Raw genomic sequence first — 23,868 nt, 5'->3', positions numbered from 1 at the left:
AACGTACCACGAAGTTTCTCCAACGGTCGTATTGGTGGCCCCGGTGGCGCCAGGACGTTAAGGAATATGTTCTAGCGTGTGTCTCCTGTGCGAGAGATAAATCATCCCGTCAAAGTCCGGCTGGTCTTCTCCATCCGTTACCTGTGGTGGATTCCACAGATCAGACTCCGCTTCTTCTGAATAATGGCCAACATCCGCGCGTTCCGTTTCCTATGCCAGTTCCCTCTTTGGAACCTGGGGTCAGAGATTGAGCTCTGGAGGTGTGGGAGGTTTGGGACCATAACCAGGATGCTATACTGGCCTCCAAGAATCGATGAGAGAGTCGGCTGACACTCTTCGTCGTCCAGCCCCGTATTCTATCCGGGCGACAGAGTGTGGCTCGCGGCTCGCAATATCAAAATACGCGGGGAATCTGTTAAGTTTGCCCCACCCTTTATTGGTCCCTTCAAAATTTTGGCCCAAGTAAACCCCATAGTGTACCGCTTACAGTTACCACGACACTTTTCATGTGTCGCTCCTTAAGCCCGTTCACCTGACAAAACTCGCTGAACCCCAACCTGCTACAGACACCAGGGGTGATGATCTTGAGGTGCAGGCTATTGTGGGGTCTAAGATGGTTTGTGGAAAAAAAATATTCCCTGATACACTGGAGGGGTCATGGATCTAAGGATCGCTCCTGGGAACTGGTGGACTACATTCATGCCCCCCTGCTCATTGAGGAATATGAGCGTCAAGTGTTGGGGGATAATGTTAGGTGTCAGGTGGTTGCTGGACCCGAAATTGGTTTAGAATCATCTGTGGTCTCCCATTCTGGTCCAGCCAGGGCAGATGCTGCTCAGCATCACCGTTAGTCCCGACGCCTAGCCAGTGCACGAGAAGTACAGGCTGTCTCTTGGGTCCTTGTTCCTAGTAGTGTTAAGCATAGGTTGCGGAGGGGAACAGGGCTACTACAGCCTAAGTCCAGGATGCACTGCACTGAGCATGCCCATGACATGGCGGACCGTGATTGGTGGTTTGGTGTCAAATGATCCGGTGACCTGGCACTGCCTGATTGGCCGCAGGTGACGTCATCAGTAGTGCGACCAATAATGCGACGGTGGGCAGAGCTTAGTCTTTAAATAGCCCGCCCACAAACATGGCGGTGCGCTCTGATCATTGAGCTATGGTTGTGTTCATTTGTGGACGCTTGTATGTTTGAGCTCCACGTGCTCTCTTGCTGCTTTAGCTTCGGACAGGCAGGTTTAGCTGGGATAGGCAGTCTTAGCTGGAGGGAGGCAGGTAGTTCCGTTTGACAGTCTGGCTCCGACTAGGGGGTCGCTATACACCCCGAGCAGACTGCGGACTCCATATTCCTGGCACCGCCTGTTAGCCACATGGAGAGTTACTCCGCAGTCCGGTAGCACACCGGCTGGGAGCACGTATACGCCGGCGTGAGTCACACACACGTCCTAGCGCCTGCTGCGTAGCCTCTGTGCAGTTAACAGGGCTACGGCTACATTATTTGTTGCACATCTCTCGTGCAGTTAACGGTGATAGTATGAATCCCTTTTCCCATCCCGGTGTGCAGTAACACTGGAGGGATTTATATATTAATTGGTTGTTTTACCTTCTTACCCGGAAGGTGTTCGGCCGCAGTCTTCCAGGCTGCATCGCGGACCCTGGGTTTGGTTGCTTTCCATTATTAATAAAGTTGTTTGCAACTGTCCCCTTAACACGCACACTCGTATAAATGCTTATACAGTCTCTCACTTATATAACCAATACAGTAATGAAAAAAATACATAACTAATTTAAAAATATATATAATCAGAAAATTAATTACATATATAGACAAAAATTCCCAATATGGAGCACAAAACCCACAGCCCCTCACTTAATTCCCCCAAAGTCCCTCATTCAGCATGATGTCCCTCAAAGCCCCCCTTCTCAGTGTGATGACTCAACAACCCATTCCTCACTCAGTATGATGGCACAAACAGCCCCCTACTCTAATATGATGGCCCCCAGTCTCCCACTCCATATAATAGTCCCCACAACCCCTCTCTTAGTATGATGGCCCCACAGCTCAACCCCTACTCAGTACGATGACCGCCATAGCACCCCACACACAGTGTGATGACCCCCACAGCTCATCCCCACTTAGGATGATGGACCCCACAACCCCTCACTCTTTATGACAGCCCCCATAGCCCCTTACTTAGTATGAAGCCCCCATTCCCACAGTATTATGAACCCCTCATCTCCTCACTAAGTATGATTCCCCCAAATCACTCACTCAGTATGATGCCCCCACAGCCTCTCCCTTGGTATGATGGCCCCCACAAGTATTGGTATTTAAAAAAAAACAAAAAACACTACTACTTACTTCAGCAGGCATGATGTAGTAACATCATTGCACCTGCAGTGTGCTGAGTCTCAGATGCATAGGCTGCAGTGTGGATCAGACAGCCTTTGGATCTCTGACACCATTCTATTCAGCAGTACCCGCATCCAGAGGATGTGCATTCTGCAGAAATTGTGATGAAGGGAGAGCCACTGCCGGAATGGACGGTAAGCCCCTGCATACTATATTAACATAACTACTTTATTTTATACTATACTATTAGAATTATGTTACTATATACCATAAAATTGTACTATATTATTCCAAAATATTTTTTACAACTTCAACTTTTGTAAATAGAATTAATCTTTCATATCCTTATGCATATAAAATAGTGAGTTAATTCTAATATTGGTTTCTGGGTTGATCATGATAACTCTTACCCAGGACCTGACTTACTGCCAACTTCATCTCATTTGATAGATAATGTGCTAATTTACTTTTGTTAAAAATTAAAAATTCTGTTTTACCCCAGAAAAGTTACTCCTAAGATGCTGGCACGTAAGTGTCTTCCTTGTGAATAACTCGCTGTCTACTGCCTGTTGTTAAGTGTAATTTGTCTAACTGCAGAAACACCAGAACTCATTGCTGAAATTGGTGGGCAGGTTCTATTTCTACAGGAAGTAGGGGCAGGTCTTATTTTTCTTTCAAACTAGGCAAGCCTTTCAACAATAGAAGGAGCAATAAATGTTGGGAAATGATGGAAAGGAAGTTCCAGCACTTAGAGTGCTGAAAAAGAATGAATGGGAAGTTACCAAGCATGAGAATTAGGACAGATAGGAGCAGCCAAACTATGATTACCCACAAGCTTTATGTGTGTAAGAATGTGTGCACTTTAGGGAATGAGAGGAGGATGGTTTCTTCCTTCAGTTCTGTTGTTCGTGGTTTATCTCCCCAAATAATTCTACCCTCCTACTAGTAATTGCAACATAGCGGCTGCTCCATTCACAACCCATGTGTTGCCACAAGCTGGTGCTTAAGAAGCCAAATGCAAAATAATCTTCCAAGTGCAAATAGGTCTTGTGCAGAGTGTTGGCAGCCCCTCTTCATTAAGCAAAAATAAACACAAATATGAGGAAGTTGCTTGTAAATTTCCAGAAAGAACAGAGAAAACATGGAAATGTTTTTTTTTCTGTTTGGAGATTTTTTTTTGCAGAAAGCACGGCATGAAATATGGAATAAATAACTCAATGTGATTCTTATTTTACCTTTATTCACAGAGAGATCCCCGTATGAATTGCGAAAACCTGTCGAGAAGGAACAAATCTCCGTATGAGCAACACTGAGAGCAACATTATGGCTGGGAGGAAGTAAGCCGCACTGGGTCCAGTTTCCATGCGAACCACAAAGGAATTAATGCTTGCTCACAATGGTATAATCAGCACTTTGCTGGCACCGCCTGATTGACAGGTGTCAGAGGAGCTGACAAAGGTTATGACAGGACGGCATGACGGAAATTATAGTGGACTGCTTAAACAGCATTCCCAAATCTGAACTGGGGCTGAAAGCCAAAACCCACACACGATGGAACGAAATCTGACAGTTTACACTTAGTTGTCAAAATTCCAGTCTAGTAAGGAATATTATAACTCGATTACGTTCAATATACTCAGCATTCTAATATTAATGTGAAAGCAGGATCCCAGAAATACACAATGATGACCTATTCACACCCCCAAAACCCCATGATTAGCAGATCATTAAATTAAAACTTTTTATTATATAAGCATTGATACAATAGTCATCACAATTGTCTAATAAAGGAAATTATGCTTATCCATCAAGTATTACCAACAGGGAGGTGTCGTATGATTGGCTCCAAATTTATTCTGCAGCAGAAAAATAACACCAAACATACAGCCAATGTTATTAAGAACTCTAAGAACTATCTTCAGCTTAAAGAAGAATGAGGAGTCCTGATCTCACTTCATTCAGTCTGTCTGGGATCACATGAAGATCACATGCACAGAAGATCTGGGGTCAGTTATCCAAGATGTTTGGACAACTTTTCTGCCGAGTTCCTTCAAAAGCTGTCAGCTAGTGACAAGTGACCGAGAAGAACTGATGAAGGCAATGAGGGGTCACCAAACACTGATTTAATTTACATTTCTCTTTTCTTCATTCACTTTCCATTTTGGTAATTACTAAAAATAAACTATTAACAGTTCTATTTTTTAAAGGATTATTTTCCACACCTCCCTAAACCTTTTGCACAGTATTGTATATACAAGGCAGTATTATACAACCCCTGGCAAAAATTATGGAATCACCGGGCTCAGAGGATGTTCATTCAGTTGTTTAATGTTGTTGAAAAAAAGCAGATCACAGACATGGCACAAAACTAAAGTCATTTCAAATGGCAACTTTAGGGCTTTAAGAAACATTAAAAGAAATCAAGATTAAAAATGTGGTACTCAGTAAGGGTAAATGAGGGGTTGTAGTAGTCATATTTTTGTATATAGAGTGTAATGCACACGCCCAGACTGACTGGCGTGTGCGTGTTTAGTGGTTCCACTGTGCCATGAACCGGAGAGTGCCTGGAGGAGCGTAACTAAGTATCTGCCCGTTCCAGCCAAGGTCGCACGACGGCATACGACGCCAGTGCACCAGGGAGGAACCGAGCAGAGGGACCAGGGTCTACTCCAGGTCAGACTCCGGACACGGCTGTTGACCCACACCGGGGAATACAGGAACAGGCAGGCTGGGTAGGGTCCAGTACAAACTGGGAGGCAAAATTCAGAGCCGCAGATGCGGTCAACAAACAGAGTAAAGCGAAACCGCAGGTGTGGTAGACAAGGCAGAGCAAAGCGAAACCGCAGACGCGGTAGACAAGGCTGAGCAGAGCGAAACCGCAGACGCGGTAGACAAGGCTGAGCAAAGCGAAACCGCAGACGCGGTGGACAGGGCTGAGCAAAGGGAAACCGCAGACGCGGTGGACAGGGCTAAGCAAAGCGAAACCGCAGACGCGGTGGACAGGGCTGAGCAAAGCGAAACCGCAGACGCGGTGGACAGGGCTGAGCAAAGCGAAAGCGCAGACGCGGTGGACAGGGCTGAGCAAAGCGAAAGCGCAGACGCGGTGGACAGGGCTGAGCAAAGCGAAAGCGCAGACGCGGTGGACAGGGCTGAGCAAAGCGAAAGCGCAGACGCGGTGGACAGGGCTGAGCAAAGCGAAACGCAGACGCGGTGGACAGGGCTGAGCAAAGCGAAAGCGCAGATGCGGTGGACAGGGCTGAGCAAAGCGAAAGCGCAGACGCGGTGGACAGGGCTGAGCAAAGCGAAACCGCAGACGCGGTGGACAGGGCTGAGCAAAGCGAAACCGCAGACGCGGTGGACAGGGCTGAGCAAAGCGAAACCGCAGACGCGGTGGACAGGGCTGAGCAAAGCGAAACCGCAGACACGGTGGACAGGGCTGAGCAAAGCGAAACCGCAGACGCGGTGGACAGGGCTGAGCAAAGCGAAAACGCAGACGCGGTGGACAGGGCTGAGCAAAGCGAAAACGCAGACGCGGTGGACAGGGCTGAGCAAAGCGAAACCGCAGACGCGGTGGACAGGGCTGAGCAAAGCGAAACCGCAGGTGCGGTAGACAAGGCTGAGCAGAGCGGACAGGGCTCTGTTCACACGGAACAGACTGGAAGGGAAAGGCAGAACCAGATACCCACAGGGTTCTTGCAGTGAAGTAGCGAGTGGACCACAAACTCACAAACGGAAGTACAGTGACAACGAACAGGAGTAGGTACGAGTTCAGACTCTGCAGAAAAAGGAAAGGTACGGACATAGAGAAAAACAGGAAACCGGCTATAAGAGTATTCAGACAAGAACAGACACAGTAACAAGATACAGGAGCGGGTCTAGGTATGCAGCCCCTAGAAGGCGGGAGGAACAGGCTAGGAGCGTGTTCAGACAGGCCTGGAAATACAGCCTCCAGGAAAGGCAGGCAAGCAAACACAGAAAGGGACCTGGCACGTTCAGAGTGAAAGAGCACACTGAATGAAACACAATGCTCAGGCAGGGATTCATTGGAGCAGCTGGGTTAAATACCAGGTGACAGACAGCAATAGGCTGAGGACGCACAAGGGGTGTGCCCGCAGCAGGTACAAGAAACAGGAAGTGATCGGGCGCCGCCCTTAAGCAGCAGAAACAGAGGCAAGCAGACAGCATGGAGGGAAGCCAGGCTAGCAGACTGGACTGGAGATCAAGTGCGCGCTCTTGCACAGTGGGAGATGGACCACTATGCAAGGACGCCGCCAGGTATGTTACATAGAGTGTGATAGTATAGTAGTTTTATTCTTATACCTAGGGGGGCAGTATTATAGTAGTTATATTCTTGTACCTAGGAGGCAGTATTATAGTAGTTATATTCTTGTACATAACAGGAAGTATTATAGTAGTTATATTCTTGTACATAGGGGGTAGCATTATAGTAGTTATATTCTTGTACATAGGGGGTAGTATTATAGTAGTTATATTCTTGCACCCCTTTAAATATGATTTTACTGGAAGGGAGATGTAATTACATGTACAGTATTAGGATGCTGATTATAACCATTGCATTCTCTGAGACTTTATGTGTTAAGGTGTTACATCTGTTAAAATCAACTGAAATACTAATGGAAGTGTTTTTTATGACGCCTGGTAAATCTCATTTACAAATAGCTTCCTGTTCTGTTTGGGAGTATTATAATAGACCCTGGTTTAGCACAATTTTACAAACAGAATCATTAATGTCAGATCTGAAAAGCGATGTTTATAAAGGGCACTTCCCTGAGCAGCACTTTCTAGTTTATGTTTGATATTTTGCATGTGTTGAACTACTGATTTATTATTTTTGTTCCATGTGCAAAAGTGAATGAAACAATGAAGTGATAAAAAAAAAGGGAGCGAAAAGCAGAAAAAATAGTTTTTGGGTGAAGGAGCACAAAATGCCCTCCAGAGCAGAGGCATGATGTGGTCAAAGACCACAGGTGTTCCAGTAATCTAGGTTGGATTTTTACCTGTCGAATCCTATTGTTTACTCTTTGATGTCATTTATCCTCATTGTAGTGGAAACATGCACATACTGTATGTCTAAGATGAGGTTCATAGTCAGCTGTACATTGTCAGTAGTCCTTAAAGAATACATCAAAACCGAAATACAAAATGTTGGTTTATGCATCGTTTAACTGGATGCCTATGATCAGTCATCAAACTTTATATAACCACATTGGTTACATAATTTCACCTATGCACCTTCAATTGACATCTAAATTTTGATCAGAAAGTATAGTAAATTCATCCACTGTCAATACAGGAAATCTGCAACATTATTTGCTAAAAACATACTTAAAGGGGTTGTCCACTTTATATTTATTTTAGCAAGTGTGTTAGGCACATAATTTTGTGGTACTACTGTATATACATATACACACACACACACACACACACGCTACAGGTTCTCCAAGATAAAAGTCTGTCTGCAGCCACCACTAGGGGGAGCTCCCTGCATACAGAGATACATGATCATATCCTGTCTGCAGCCATCACTAGGGGAGCTCCCTGTATACACAGATACACAAGATCCTGTCTGCAGCCACCACTAGGGGGAGCTCCCTGCATATAGAGATACATAATAAGATTCTGTCTGCAGCCACTACTAGGACGAGCTCCCTGTATACAGAGATACATGATAAGATTCTGTCTGCACCACTAGAAGGAGCTCCCTATATATAGAGATACAGTACAGACCAAAAGTTTGGACACACCTTCTCATTTAAAGATTTTTTGTATTTTCCTGACTATGAAAATTGTACATTCACACTGAAGGCATCAAAACTATGAAGTACCACATGTGGAATTATATACTTAACAAAAAAGTGTGAAACAATTTAAAATATGTCTTATATTCTAGGTTCTTCAAAGTAGCCACCTTTTGCTTTGATGACTGCTTTGCACACTCTTGGCATTCTCTTGATTAGCTTCAAGAGGTAGTCATCGGAAATGGTCTTCCAACAATCTTGAAGGAGTTCCCAGAGATGCTTAGCACTTGTTGGCCCTTTTGCCTTCACTCTGCGGTCCAGCTCACCCCAAATCATCTCGATTGGGTTCAGGTCTGTTGACTGTGGAGGCCAGGTCATCTGGCGTAGCACCCCATCACTCTCCTCCTTGGTCAGATAGCCCTTACACTGCCTGGAGGTGTGTTTGGGGTCATTGTCCTGTTGAAAAATAAATGATGGTCCAACTAAACGCAAACCGGATGGAATAGCATGCCGCTGCAAGATTCTGTGGTAGTCATGCTGGTTCAGTATGCCTTCAATTTTGAATAAATCTCCAACAGTGTCACCAGCAAAGCACCCCCACACCATCACACCTCCTCCTCCATGCTTCACGGTGGGAACCAGGCATGTAGAGTCCATCCGTTCACCTTTTCTGCGTCACACAAAGACACGGTAGTTGGAACCAAAGATCTCAAATTTGGACTCATCAGACCAAAGCACAGATTTCCACTGGTCTAATGTCCATTCCTTGTGTTCTTTAGCCCAAACAAGTCTCTTCTGCTTGTTGCTTGTCCTTAGCAGTGGTTTCCTAGCAGCTATTTTACCATGAAGGCCTGCTGCACAAAGTCTCCTCTTAACAGTTGTTGAAGAGATATGTCTGCTGCTAGAACTCTGTGTGGCATTGACCTGGTCTCTAATCTGAGCTGCTGTTAACCTGCGATTTCTGAGGCTGGTGACTCGGATAAACTTATCCTCAGAAGCAGAGGTGACTCTTGGTCTTCCTTTTCTGGGGCGGTCCTCATATGAGTCAGTTTCTTTGTGGCGCTTGATGGTTTTTGCAACTGCGCTTGGGGACACTTTCAAAGTTTTCCCAATTTTTCGGACTGACTGACCTTCATTTCTTAAAGTAATGATAGCCACTCGTTTTTTCTTTACTTAGCTGCTTTTTTCTTGCCATAATACAAATTCTAACAGTCTATTCAGTAGGACTATCAGCTGTGTATCCACCAGACTTCTGCACAACACAACTGTTGGTCCCAACCCCATTTATAAGGCAAGAAATCCCACTTATTAAACTTGACAGGGCACACCTGTGAAGTGAAAACATAATATACACGATAATATGCCTCTATGCAGCCACCACTAGGAGGAGCTCCCTGCATACAGAGATACATGATAATAATATGCCTGTCTGCAGCCACCATTAGATGGAGCTTACTGCATATTGTCTTATCACGGAGTTCAATGTTTACTCAGTAGGCAGAAGTCTCCTAAAATTCTCGTTGACCCTCTGATTGGAGGGTAAATTTAGGTCAATATGACAGTGATCCATCAATGCAGAAGATTTGAAGAAAACTGTAGATTTTTTCTTGTTTTTACTTAAAAGACAAAATATCACAAAATATATACCTTTAAAATTTTAAAGAACAAAAAGGGAGACAAACTTTATCCCCCTGCATTGGGTTCTGAAAGGGAAGCTTGAACTCTGGCAACCTGTGCCGACCATAAAAATGGCTATTTATTTGAATGGTTGCCATGTAATACTACAAATATCTTGCTGGCTTTCCCCAGTGAAGTCAACTGTTCACAGGGGATACTGCTATCCTGCAAACCTGCAGCATTACCACAGGAGAAAAGAGGCATCACGTAGTTCTCATTGAAATCTACAGGCTGCCCATGTTATAGCGGACATGTCAGGTCCTCTAGAGCAACAGTGAGATGATCTTTGAAACCATACTAAATTAGTATTAGCTGGCTAATTCGGATTTCTCTAAAACAATGTTTAAAAATGCATTTTCTAGACCAGATGACTTTGTTAATAATCGCCCTTTTCTGGATTTTATGATGGACATGACATTTAATATCTTTTCATATATATTAATATTTCCCTCAATTATGATATTGTAGCTTGTATAGCTCACAGTTGCTTCTAGCAAATCACATACAGAAAAGGCTGTGTAAATTCACCCCTGACTTGCCAGAGATGATTATTCCAGGCCTGTAGAAGCCATGGACATGTGGACAGTAGCTGTAGGCTATTCTTACACTCTGAAATGTGAGCAAATGTAATTTGTTAAAGCAAAAAAAAAAAAAATCAATGAAGGACCGAGCAGAGAAAGGCACAGCCCACAAACAGGTTCCCTTAACATCGCTACGTGTATCCATTTACCTCAAGTCTCTGGGAAAAAAATGTAATGTTGTGAGCTTGTGTGTCCTTTATATGTCATTGGTGACAATGTGTCGGTATTCACTACCTCAAAGACACATCACATTTGGATTACTGCAATATATATACAGAAATACATATATAAATATGCACAAACAATGGTGGGCATGGTGCTAGGAATCATTTGTTTACAGTTTCTTTTATGCTTTCCCTGCTGTCAAATATATGTAACTCACATTAATGAAAAGCAGTCCATTCTAAATACTGTCCTGAAGAGAGTGCTATTACAGTAGTTATATTCTTGTACACAGGGGGCAGTATTATAGTAGTTATATTCTTGTACATAGGAGCAGTATTATAGTAGTTATATTCTTGCACACAGGGGCAGTATTATAGTAGTTATATTCTTGTACATAGGAGCAGTATTATAGTAGTTATATTCTTGTACATAGGAGCAGTATTATAGTAGTTATATTCTTGTACATGGGGGCAGTATTATAGTAGTTATATTCTTGTACATAGGGGGCAGTATTATAGTAGTTATATTCTTGTACATAGGAGCAGTATATTAGTAGTTATATTCTTGCACACAGGGGCAGTATTATAGTAGTTATATTCTTGTACATAGGGGGCAGTATTATAGTAGTTATATTCTTGTACATAGGAGCAGTATTATAGTAGTTATATTCCTGTACATAGGGGGCAGTATTATAGTAGTTATATTCTTGTACATAGCGGCAGTATTATAGTAGTTATATTCTTGTACATAGGGAGCAGTATTATAGTAGTTATATTCTTGTACATAGGGAGCAGTATTATAGTAGTTATATTCTTGTACATAGGGGGCAGTATTATAGTAGTTATATTCTTGTACATAGGGGGCAGTATTATAGTAGTTATATTCTTGTACATAGGAGCAGTATTATAGTAGTTATATTCCTGTACATAGGGGGCAGTATTATAGTAGTTATATTCTTGTACATAGCGGCAGTATTATAGTAGTTATATTCTTGTACATAGGGAGCAGTATTATAGTAGTAATATTCTTGTACATAGGGAGCAGTATTATAGTATTTTATTCTTGTATATAGGGGCTGTATTATAGTAGTTATATTCTTGTACATAGGGGACAGTATAATAGTAGTTTTATTCTGTACATAGGGGACAGTATAATAGTAGTTATATTCTCGCACATAGGGGCAGTATTATAGTAGTTATATTCTTGTACATAGCGGCAGTATTATAGTAGTTATATTCTTGTACATAGGGGGCAGTATTATAGTAGTTCTATTCTTGTACATGGGGGCAGTATTATAGTAGTTATATTCTTGTACATAGGGGGCAGTATTATAGTAGTTATATTCTTGTACATAGGAGCAGTATTATAGTAGTTATATTCTTGTACATAGGGGCAGTATTATAGTAGTTATATTCTTGTACATAGGAGCAGTATTATAGTAGTTATATTCTTGTACATAGGAGCAGTATTATAGTATTTATATTCATGTACATAGGAGCAGTATTATAGTATTTATATTCATGTACATAGAGGTCAGTATTATAGTAGTTTTATTTTCGCACAAATGAGCCAGTGTTATTTTCTGGTTGTTAGGGAGAATGAAAAGAAAACACAAGACAGTATTTTACAAACTTGTAAGAACTTTTTAGTATACGTATAATCACAAAAAGTTAGATAACTGATTTATCTCGTCATAGTATATCAGAGAACTCTGTAACTCTATGGTAAGAAGAATGCTAATCATCGGAGCAAGCTCTGTGTAGACACTGAACAAGCAAGGCTCTCTATGCATTATAAACTCACAAACCTGTAGAATTATGAATCCAGCTCTAGATGTGAATACACAATAAGGCTATGTGCCCACGTTGCGGAAATGAAGCATATTTTTTACGCTTCTCCCTGGCAGGAAAAACGCATGCGGATTTTACATGTGGTTTTCCCGCCAGGTAGAAGCGTTTGTGAAGCGTCTTTGCATGCATTTCTGCATGCGGGTTATCAAGCGCTTTTCCAAGCGATTTTAGCATCACTTGGAAAAGTGCTTGACAACTTGTTCACACTATATAAATCCATGCAACCGGCATGTATTTATAGTAGTGTGACTAAGTTAGTTAAAAAAAAGAATAAGAATGGTGAAAAATAAAAAAAATAAAGTTTATACTCACCTTCCGATGTCTTCCCGGTGTTTTGTCTGCTCCGTCCAGTGTCTTGCACTGCTTGCGGGGGTGTGAAGGACCTGCGGTGACGTCATTGAGCCATGTGATGGGTCACATGACTCAGTGACGTCATGGCAGGTCCTTCACATCAACGCGAACATTGCAAGACACTGGACGGAGCAGACAAAACACCGGGAAGACATCGGAAGGTGAGTATAAACTTTATTTTTTATTTTAAATTCTTTTTTTTACAGTTTCTATGGTACCCAGGTCTGGATAAGACTCTCCTCTCCTCCAGACTTGGGTACCAACCGCACATTGAACCGTGTGATATCCGCATGTGCAAATGCAGTGATGCGGATGTCACGCGGTCCAATGCAAGTCAATGGCGGCGATTACGCAGCGTGTCCGCAAAATTAATGGACATGCTGCGGATTTTTGAGCGCAGCATAAACGATGCGGAAAAATCCGCAACATGGGCATTGAAAGTGCGGCTTGTCATTGGGGACCATGGGGGCAGATTACCAAGCGTTTCCCAAGCGTTTATGCTGCGGAAATTCCGCAGCATAAACGCTTGTAAAACGCTACGTGGGCACACAGCCTAACTTCTTTAACTAAGGATCTCACCCCTACATGATATGTGAAGGGGAGCGCTGTTTTGGTGTTTACAGTATTATTTAATAAACTGTGCAAAAAAGTTTTCATTTTTTTTCAGACGAAAGAAGAAAAAAAATCATATTTATAAACCCAGAGTAAAGAAAATGTGGAAGAGCTACTTACTGCATTCTGTAGAGTCAGAGCTTTCATTTTCTAACCTACTTTACAAGATGGCAGATGGGAGCTATTTTCTCTCTAATAGTTTTCATAAATCATCCCCAATGTGCTCTTCTCAAGCACATTGACTCAGCATCAGAGCTGCATACGGATTTATACTGTTAATGATTTTACACAGCTCAAACGTATAATTTCAGATCCAATCATCTACAGGCACCTATTTCATGCTTCCCTTATATTTTATAATATCCTCCGGACTTTCCAAGACATCACTTGCCCTCGATCTCTTCAAGTTCTATCTCAGCATCTGCTCATGGTTTATTTTCAGACATTTTCCTTCCAATGAAAAACCAAAAACAAGCAAAATACCCAAATAACTGGAAGTAAATGGATAGATCGCACAGTGCAAAAATAATAATAAATAATAAAGGGTATTTAGTTAACATAATTTTGATCAAAATAATGTAAAAGCTATCCCGCCACGTCAAGGCAACCCCTATAGGACAATCCTAACTCTAATATTAAATACCTCACCATTTGTCAAGTGACGTACGTATGGATCAGAGCAGAGAGACTGAATCACTAGTATAAGCATAGACCTGAGGCAGAATGAACCTTTCAGCTCAGACAGAGGGCGGCCACACCCTTTCATATGCACTGAAGCACACTGAACTACAAAGAAAAAACCTGGAAGTCTGAACTGAAACATAAATTGATGTGCATGCAAAATGTAAATGCATGTTCACACAAGGTATTTTCCTTCCAATGTGTAAGAAATCTTCATTAATAATCTCCTACTCTTTTGTGTATACAGCTCCTATGTAGATCTATGTGTTTCTCTGGTTCTAGACTACAAAGAAACACTGTGTAGTCTGATCCTGCAGACTTCTCCACCATTACAGAAGACCATGTCACACCTCACCACCTGCGAACTTAATCCAATCCCGTCCCACTTCATCCCTAACCTTACCACAGTCTTCATCCCAACCCTAACCCACCTCTTCAACCTGTCACTAACAACCGGTGTCTTTCCCTCATGTTTCAAACACGCCTCAATCACACCCATCCTCAAAAAGCCCTCCCTTGACCCATCCTCTCTGACAAGCTACCGCCCCATATCACTTCTCCCCTATGCCTCAAAACTACTGGAGCAACACGTCCACCTTGAACTGTCCTCCCACCTCTCCTCATGTTCCCTCTTCGACCGCTTACAATCTGGCCTCCGACCGCATCACTCGACTGAAACTGCCCTGACCAAAGACCTACTAACCGCCAAATCCAAGCTACATTACTCCGTCCTCCTCCTCTTGAACCTGTCATCTGCCTTCGACACAGTCGACCATTCCTTCTTACTACAGACTCTCATCTTTTGGTATCACAAACTTGGCCCTATCTTGGATCTCCTCATACCTAACAGACAGGACATTCAGTGTCTCCCACTCACACACCACCTCCTCATCTCGCCCCCTATCTGTCGGTGTCCCCCAAGGTTCAGTCCTAGGACTCTGCTTTTCTCTATCTACACCTTTGGCCTGCGACAGCCCATAGAGTCTCACAGCTGTCAGTATCACCTCTATGCTGATGACACACAGATCTACCTTGTCATTTATCCCCCCATCTGACCTATCCATCAACGTCAATGGCTGACCACTCTCCCCAGTCCGGCAAGCTCGTTGCCTCTGGGTAACCCTTGACTCTGATCTCTCCTTCAAACCACATATCCAAGCCCTTTCCACTTCCTGCCGACTCCAACTCAAAAATATCTCCCGCATCCACGCATTCCTCAGCATAGACTCTGCAAAAACACTAGTGCATGCCCTCATCATCTCCCACCTCGACTACTGCAACTTCCTGCTCTGTGGCCTCCATTCCAACAGTCTCGCGCCCCTCCAATCTGTCCTAAACTCTGCTGCGCGACAAATACACTTGTCCCCCCACTATTCCCCGGCCTCTCCCCTCTGTCAATCCCTTCACTGGCTCCCCATTGCACAGAGAATCCAGTTCAAAACCCTAACCATGGCATATAAAGCCATCCACAACCTGTCTCCTCCATATATCTGTGACCTAGTCTCCTGGTACTTACCTGCATGCAACCTCCGATCCTCACAAGATCTCCTGCTCTACTCCCCTCTTATATCCTCTTCCCACAATCGCATACAAGATTTCTCCTGTGTATCCCCCCTACTCTGGAACTCTCTACCCCAACATATCAGACTCTCGCCTATCACGGAAACCTTTAAAAGAAACCTGAAGACTTACCTCTTCCGACAAGCCTACAACCTGCAGCAACCCTCGCTCCACCATACCGCTGCACGACCAGCTCTACCCCCACCTACTGTATCCTCACCCATTCCTCGTAGATTGTGAGCCCTCGCGCGCAGGGTCCTCTCTTTTCCTGTACCCGTTGCTGACTCGTTTTGTTAAGATTATTGTAAGTGTTTTTGCTATGTATACCCCCTTTTTCACATGTAAATGGAATAAATGGCGCTATAATAATAAATAATAATAATGTGTTATTGATAATCCTCAGACAGTACATGAGGGGGAAGTAAGATAAGAATACACATCGGGGTTCGTGTATAGGCTATAACTGTAGAGACGTGTTTGCGTGGGAGCTATAGACACAAAACGGGAGGGGATTTTTAGTCAAGACTATTTGCACCGTTGCTTCTTTTCAATTCTTTTGGTGTTGAAAAAAATAATATTGAAATGATGGACATGCCCTTTAATTCAGTAAGCAATGCAAATGTATTACTATGCCGTGGTATACATGAATCAGGCCAAGTACTTGATTTTGCTCCCTGATAGAATAGACTGGTGATTGTTGATCCCTCTAATTTTCATAGCCATTGGGACACCTAAGGGAGTAGGACCAACAAGGGCTTGACCCAAAGAATGGTTTACAGTAATTACAACTGCCTCTAAGTTACATACAGAACGCCATTGACACTACACTTCACATCTGAGAAAAAATAACACTGCAACTTTCTTTTGAAAACAGCACCACACCAGTCCACAGGTTGCATATGGTATTGCAGCTCAATTCTATTGAAGTGAATGAGGCAGAGTTGCAATATCACACACAACCGTGGACGAGTGTTACATAGATTTTGGAAGAGAGAAGCCATGTTTTTCTCATCTTTAACAACCCCTTTAAACTATCTTCATTGGTTCTGCTGCAGTCCTATAAGAAAACTACAGATAACTCAGTGAGCCACATTAAGGCACACATCATGTTTTTTTCAGCGTTTTTTTTCTGCAGCAAAACCTGATCTCTAGCCAGGAGGTTGTTCAGGATTTTTCTTCATGTTTTTGGGGTGCATTTTTGCAGCGTTTTTTTTTCCACTGTCCTTTTGTCTCTTATATGCATGTACATAAAGTTCAGTGAAAAAAAAATCTCATTCTGGTTTTGGCACAAAAAAACGCTGAAAAAAACTGACACCTGCGTTTTTTTGGTGCGTTTTTTTCACCACCCATTACTTCCAATGAGTGAAAAAAATGCTGAAAGAAGTGACATGCTCTATCTTGCAAAAAAGCATGCAAAGCACAAAATCCTGAACAAAACAAACCCATGATGTGTGCATAAGATTTCTGGAATCTCATAGACTTTGCTGGTACTGTAAAACGCATCTGTAAATTTGCATAAAAAACGCATAAAAAAACCTCAAAAAAACATGATGTGTGAACATAGCCTAACTTTCTCAGCTCTGCTGCATCTGTAATCACATTCTCTTACATCTAATAAATGTAGATGGTCGTTTAATTGAAGAATAGATAAAATAAGATAAGTAATATATCAGACTGCAGAACTAGATATTAGAGTCTCTTGCATATAGACGGTGCTCATCTCTACCATGGAGGACCTTCCACCTTCCATACTGAACTGCAATTAGCTTTAAGCAGCTGACAGCAAGCAGGGCTACTCAGTCTGACAGCAGAAAGATAAAGCCTCCAGCCGCACCATGGAGACTGTTGTCAAGGGACAGCTCCTGTGGACGTCAATAATCTGTAATTGCTTCACCGGCCCCTTTAAGATATAATAAGATCCAGATACATTTATGTGAATGTTGGGAATTGTTATTACTGGTAATGGAAGCTCCTTATAATGGCCATACTCTAAAATCGTGGGGTGCCAAAATTCCACCCTGACCCTACTCCAGGGTGTTGTTCTTAATAAATTGACATATTTTTAAACACCCTTTAAGCCAGGTTCCAGAATCTCAGTGATTACAGAACTCTTTGTGTCAGTACGTACTGCGACCAGAAACATGTGTTTCATTTGGGGAATCCTATGTGGCATAATTGTGGAAATATCCTATGTGTTCCTATGTCATTTATCTGTGCATCCTATGTATCAGAATAATTTTTCTCAGTATCCAAAGTGTCGTATGTAATTCTGCTGGGGTCCTAAATATCGTTGCCTTTCTCCTGGGTTTCTATAGGTCAGTGTCATTCCTCTGGGGATCCCATATGTCAGTATTTGACTCTGGGGCAAAAAACTGTCATTCTTCTGGGGATGCAGGTATTATAAGTAGTTCTTCTACGAATCCTATGTGTCTCTGTATTGTATGTCAGGCCATCCTAAATGTCAGGGTTATTTTTCCAGTTATCCTATCTGTTGTATGTAATTCTTCTGGGATCCCATATGTCAGTGTTTTTACTCTTGGGGTGCTACATACCATTATCATTCTTCTGGGTATCCTAGGTATTATAAGTAGCGCAGCTAGAAATCCTATGTGTCTCTGTATTGTATATCTGGGTGTCCTAAATGTCAGTAACATGTTTCTAGCTATTCTATGTTTTATATTTAATTCTTCTGGGGTCATAAACAAGACTGTCCTTCTTCTGGGGACCTTTTTATATTATTGTTCGTTCTGTCAGGTCCTATATGTCAGGCTTTTTACTCTGGGTATTCTATATACCATTGATATACTTCTGGGGATTCATTATATCATTGTCATACTTTAGTGGATCCAAAATATCGTTGTCATTCTTCTGGGGTTCCTACCTGTCTACATAACATATGTTTGGGGTCCTATAAATCAGTGTCTTGATTTTAATAATCCTTTATATGTCATTGTCATTCTTCTGGGGATCGTGTGTATCAATATGTCATATGTCAGGGGGTCCTATATAACACTGTAATTATTCTTAGAGTCCTATTGTATATTAAGTGATTGCATTCTCCTGGATATCCCAGGTATCATATGTCATTTTTGGGATCTTATTTGTCTGTATATCATTCTCCTCATGATCCTATATGTCACGGTCACTTATCTTAGGATCCTATGTGCTAATATGTCATTCTGATGGGTATTCAATATATATGTCTTCTGGTTATCATATATGCCAGTGTTAAACCTATTTATTGCTGTGTAATCTGTGCCGGTTACTTTCATCTTGCTTTCAGCCATCATACATCCCTTGGACATGGAGAATTTCAGCTTTTTAAAGGCAGGTATAAAGCATGGATTAGCAATCCTTCCTCAGACTTTGATCAACCTCACTTGAAATCATAAATTATTCATATTACATGTTTTGATCTTTTTCATCGATCCTGCCTAACCATTCAAGCACTTCTCCTTGTCTATAATCCCATTATATAATGGGCACATATGGACCTTCAATAAGGGCATCTCTGAATGCGGCACTAAGACCACCCATGATACTACCCCCTGACGGACAGGGCTTTCCTCATGCTGTGCCTTCTAATTTTCCAGAGGGTTGATCCAGTATATGGGCCCCTTTGTATTTTTGTTGGGTTGTCATATAGACTATGCTATGCTCTGATAGAAACCACTAATTACCCCATTTCTGTGCACCTATTTAGATCCTTGTAGTAATACTGAACTAAAATGCATTGTACTATACTGTAAGATGGAAATCTCCAAGCAACCTCCCTGTTTTATGCAAACAATGACAACCCAAGTTCATGGATCCCCAGCGTTGTCATCTCATCATACGTCAAAGAATTCTGGTTTACCCTTTAAAGGTCTTTTTCACTTTGACGGTTCCCGGTTGCATATGACGTGTCTATAGGATACCTGCCGGTTTATGTCAGGTCTGTGACCAAATGAGACAATATGTGTCTTTGGAAGTCTCAAACTGAAAGGGCAGTGATCATAGTACTGTTTACAACCCTCTCTGGTCATTTATGATACCTCAGCATCACTTTGGGTCAAACAAGCCACAGACACTATAAATCATATACATCTGAGTTCTTAGCATATCCTTTAAATCTCACTCCCACCATTATGATACAGATACCAGACTAACCAGTCAGTGGCAATGCCTCCTAACCTGATCATAGCATAGACAGGTAACCTCTGGGTTATACTTTAACCTTGACATAAGGTCATTCCCACTGAAGGTGGGAGATGTCTATTAGTCTAGGACTCCCGCTACGCCTGTGTGCTACATTGTATCACGCACTCCTGTACATTATCAGCATCTTGCAGGCAGGATTGCCTCCCTGGTCCTCTGTGTCTGGCTGAAGGAGATAATGAGAGGACAAACATATTGACATTTGTTGAATTTCAGACTCCTCCCGAGTTGCTAGAGGAGCGAATCCACCCTTTAAATTGTGATAGAGGCAACAATTAACTCTTAGCATTCCTCATTTGTTGTCATTACCAAATCCAGGCCCCAAAATATTCATTACCATTTCATAAGTCATCACCAATCTCTTGTTAAAAATAAAAAACAACAGAAAACAAAACTGTATACATTTTCGATGAAAAAGCAAAGGCTTAATAACCTCTACAGATTCTCTGCAAATAGTCACATACCAAATACAGGATATTAATCAGGAGAATTGAACAGAGTGTCATGTGAAAGACAATGGAATTCAGTATCTTACCACAAATATGGCTCATAAAAATTAAAAACAGTTTAAGAAGCTGAAGAGGTAAATTTCAAGGAAACGCTACGATAATCTATAGTCATAGTGATTCTGAATTTGCTAACTCTTTGCGGTTACATTGCTTGTGCATCATGATAACTCAATGTCAGGGGCGTAGGTAGAAGGAAAAAAACTGGGCTTGTGCCTTTGGTGCTGGAAACCAACAAGCAACTTTGTCCAAGCAAGGGTGGTGAACTGAACCTCTGCCCTTTGGTTAAGGAAAACCTAGCTATGGCTCTGCTCTCTTTAAAAATAATGCTGTAGGTTTTCTTGCAGTCCTATGTAAAAGCACAAATGACACACAAAAATAACCGGTACCAAACACGGCATTCTTACATATGTACAGATGTGGCCTATATGTCCTAAAAAGTCTATAGGAGAACGAACACCCTATTATAACAATACAAACTACTTCTTACCATGTATGTGCTACCGTGAATCGTCGCCGCTGGCGGATGCTCTTATTGACCAGCAACTTTCTGAAAAAGCATGGAGAGTTCCTTGGAGAACTGCGAGGGGAGATTTTGGGGGATGTGGTTGTCCTTTTCCCAGAATGTCTGGGAAGTTCAAGCTCTAAGTGCATATGTTCCTTGAAAGTCCTGATGTAGACGTCGGTATCCGGAGTGGAGAGCTCGTTGGAAGATTCCTTAGATGTCATATCTTAGATGTTCACTCAGATGCGCTGCCCTAGAAGCATAATACCACGAAAGTAATTCTGGAGAGGGCTAAGGTGGCGGTGGTGGCAGGATGGAATGGAAAGGCGCCGGCGGATAAGGAGGCAAAATAAGAATTTTGGGTACCAGAGGAAGAACTGAATGGACGTGGCTTTCCTTCTTCTTAAGTGTCAGGTCCGGTTTGTTATGAATGTGGATTGACTGCAGGCTACACACTGCCAGCTCCTGGATTCATTCAGATGAACGCAGCCGCTCATGCAGTATTGATGGAAGTCCCTCATCCATCCTTGTTTACAAAGACGTTGACCTCAGAAGAAATAGAAACAGCAATAAATCGCTAGAATTGTGAAAGAGAAATAATAATGTGAAGCTCTTGTTAAACCGCGTCCTTTAGAGCCATACGCTTCACTGGCAAGATTCCTTGGATAGAAAATGCTCTTCATTCAGAATTCCTTACTGAGATGCTGAATCCAAACAACGCTGGCTCCACCTAATGCTCGGCTATTGGAGGACAGACCTCTGACAGCTCAGCTTCTTCTCGCTCGTCTTATGTGGGTTATGCTGTGAACTTCACCATTAAGAGTATTATATTACCGCTGTTGTCTTATAAAGGAAAATAAAATAAAAACAATAGGCAATAGCTGTCAGTGAATACAAGGGCTGCTGCTACTTACATATCCAATACTGGCAAGTAATAATGAAGGAAGTAATGCATAGGAATAAATGATCAGAAATAATAATGAATAAATAAAATAATAACAAACTAGGTAAATATCAATAAATAAAAGGAAATAATACATAAAAGTAAATAATAAATAACAGGGTAATAATAAATATAAAAAGGGTCCAAGTCCTTAAAAAATATAGATGTTAAAAGGGTTGTCTCAAACATTTAGCATGTATACACATGACATATGATAAATATATGAATGCTGGTTGTTCGGTTGCAGAGACCCCCTCAACCCCAGGACGGGTGTCAAAGGTGCCCAGTGTGTATGGAACAGTAGTAAGCATGTGTGGCCACCACCGAATGCAGTACTGGTATATGTGCACTACTGCTCCATTCACACTGGAAACTGTAGAACCTGCAATCTTGTAATCAATGGTGGCCCCAGGGGTCAAACCCCCACATTATACATTTTTTTTTAAGTATCCTGTAGAAAGGTGATATGTTGTTCATGGGACAAACCATTTAATGGAATGAACTCAAGTATTTCTTGTCAGCACATCAGGCATATGAGCTGCAATACCAGACATAACCCATGGACGGATGTGGAGCTCTTTTGGAAGAAGTAACCTTCTATAACAACTTTAATAGCTGCTTATTGTAAGTTTGACCAATAGATCCAGGAGTAGTTTGCTAATAGAGGTTGTAGAGGCTTACACAATGAAGGCTATATCCAAGGTGAATGAACCTCCTTCCAAATGTAGTCCATCTGGAGATGAGCTAATTGTAGGGAATCTGTCTGCTGAATCTCTAGATAAGGTAAAATCTACACCTACACATATGATACTATAGTGGCCAAGTAAATTGATGAGTGACCGTGTGAGATGCCCTCTACATGACTAAGAGGTCATCTCACACGGTCTGGTGAAATAGGGAAGTTCCGAGTGGGTAACACCTACTGTATGTTGTGGATATTTACAAAATATGGATTAGGGATATTCTGAGTTCAAAACCCATTTTACAGTTTTATGCAGGGGATGATCACAGTGAGAGAGCCAGGCATTCTCCCAATGTAAGAGCTTCAGTGCATGAGCGCATTACAGATTTCTGCTGGAATGGTGTATAGTATAGCATGCCAACTATAGCCAGTTATACTGCTATAACAGTGCCGCTCTTTGTCTAATCTTATATGGAAAAAAAATAAAGAGAATGTGACAGATATTTTCCTCCAGAGACATCATTTTGGGGGAGAATATGTCTCCTAATGGTACCATATGGTGGCTCACAGAGTGCAAAATGGGCCACAGGGAGACAAATGGGCTGCTGTACAGGGTCCTTACCATTAAAGAGGAAATTTCACTTCTCATAAAAAGGTATTTCTTTTTACATATTGCTTTTGTTATTTCTTTTGTACCTGCATCCCTCAATCTTGTTATATTCCATGTATATAAATCTAGTCTGGTTAGCCAAGAAGGAGTGGCCCTCAAGAAAATGCCCACAGAGAGCAATTGAGGACCCTGCCCCTTGACTGATCTATTAGTCCTGTTATTTAATTCAATTTATTATGATTGGTCCTGCCATTAATGTTCTTTGAGTCTGCTTGGTGCATACTGCTAATAGCCCCTGGGGCACAGCTTACTAACCCATCATTACCCAAGTTTTAGTACTAATATGTTATTCAGAGTATTTTATCTTTAATGAGCTGAATTGCCCTGATTATTTAGAATGTGTATTGTCATTTCATATTAAGATTCTTCAGTGGCAGCTAGCCTGATTGGTGGCTCTTTCCATGTTAGCATTTTTAAGTAAGCTGCACAAATTAGAAAAGAAACTTAAATATCAGCTAAATATGGTTACGGTAAAGAGTCAAAGAGTTACAGTATATCCCGGACTCCCCTAATTAATTAGAATATATACAGTGTAGCGCGGCGGTGTTCACACAGTGCGATTTAATAGGCAGTAACCCAAGAATGTCCAACTTAAAGTTTTTATTGTCCAAATAACTCACACAGTGAAGGCAGCTTTATCCTCCGGATCGCAGCCGGGTTGTCCACAATAGTCCGTACAAATAAACACCGTTGCCGTGGGCGATTGCACCGCCGTATCACTCCAAGGTGTGTCAGAATCTTTGCCTTCCTGGGGCTCTGTGTTCACTTCACAC

The 23,868-nt window shown here is 42.1% G+C and overlaps 1 protein-coding gene and 1 long non-coding RNA gene across 4 annotated transcripts in view; one reads left to right on the top strand and one right to left on the bottom strand.

Annotated features, from left to right (window-relative positions):
• The window catches only part of LOC141156466 (uncharacterized), a 48,365-nt gene extending 43,079 nt beyond the window's left edge, over positions 1-5,286 (top strand). For both annotated transcript variants that reach the window (XR_012247630.1, XR_012247631.1), the window contains one exon: positions 3,604-5,286. This is a non-coding gene — a long non-coding RNA (uncharacterized lncRNA). The remainder of the gene's footprint in view (positions 1-3,603) is intronic.
• The window catches only part of PDE4B (phosphodiesterase 4B), a 570,792-nt gene that overhangs the window by 381,946 nt on the left and 164,978 nt on the right, over positions 1-23,868 (bottom strand). The window contains exon 1 of one of the 2 annotated variants that reach the window (XM_073643832.1): positions 20,786-21,499. The exons of the other annotated variant lie outside the window; for it this stretch is intronic. Coding sequence (XP_073499933.1) covers positions 20,786-21,024 — 239 coding nt within the window. The 5' untranslated portion in view covers positions 21,025-21,499. Of the gene's footprint in view, positions 1-20,785; positions 21,500-23,868 lie in introns of those variants that run through there. 2 annotated transcript variants of the gene reach the window in all.

The sequence above is a fragment of the Phyllobates terribilis genome, unplaced genomic scaffold, assembly GCF_046119375.1.
Source record: "Phyllobates terribilis strain yellow unplaced genomic scaffold, ASM4611937v1 Scaffold_8__6_contigs__length_399053987, whole genome shotgun sequence".
Classification (NCBI taxonomy): Eukaryota; Metazoa; Chordata; class Amphibia; order Anura; family Dendrobatidae; genus Phyllobates; species Phyllobates terribilis.
This window is presented reverse-complemented; position numbering and strand designations above follow the sequence as displayed.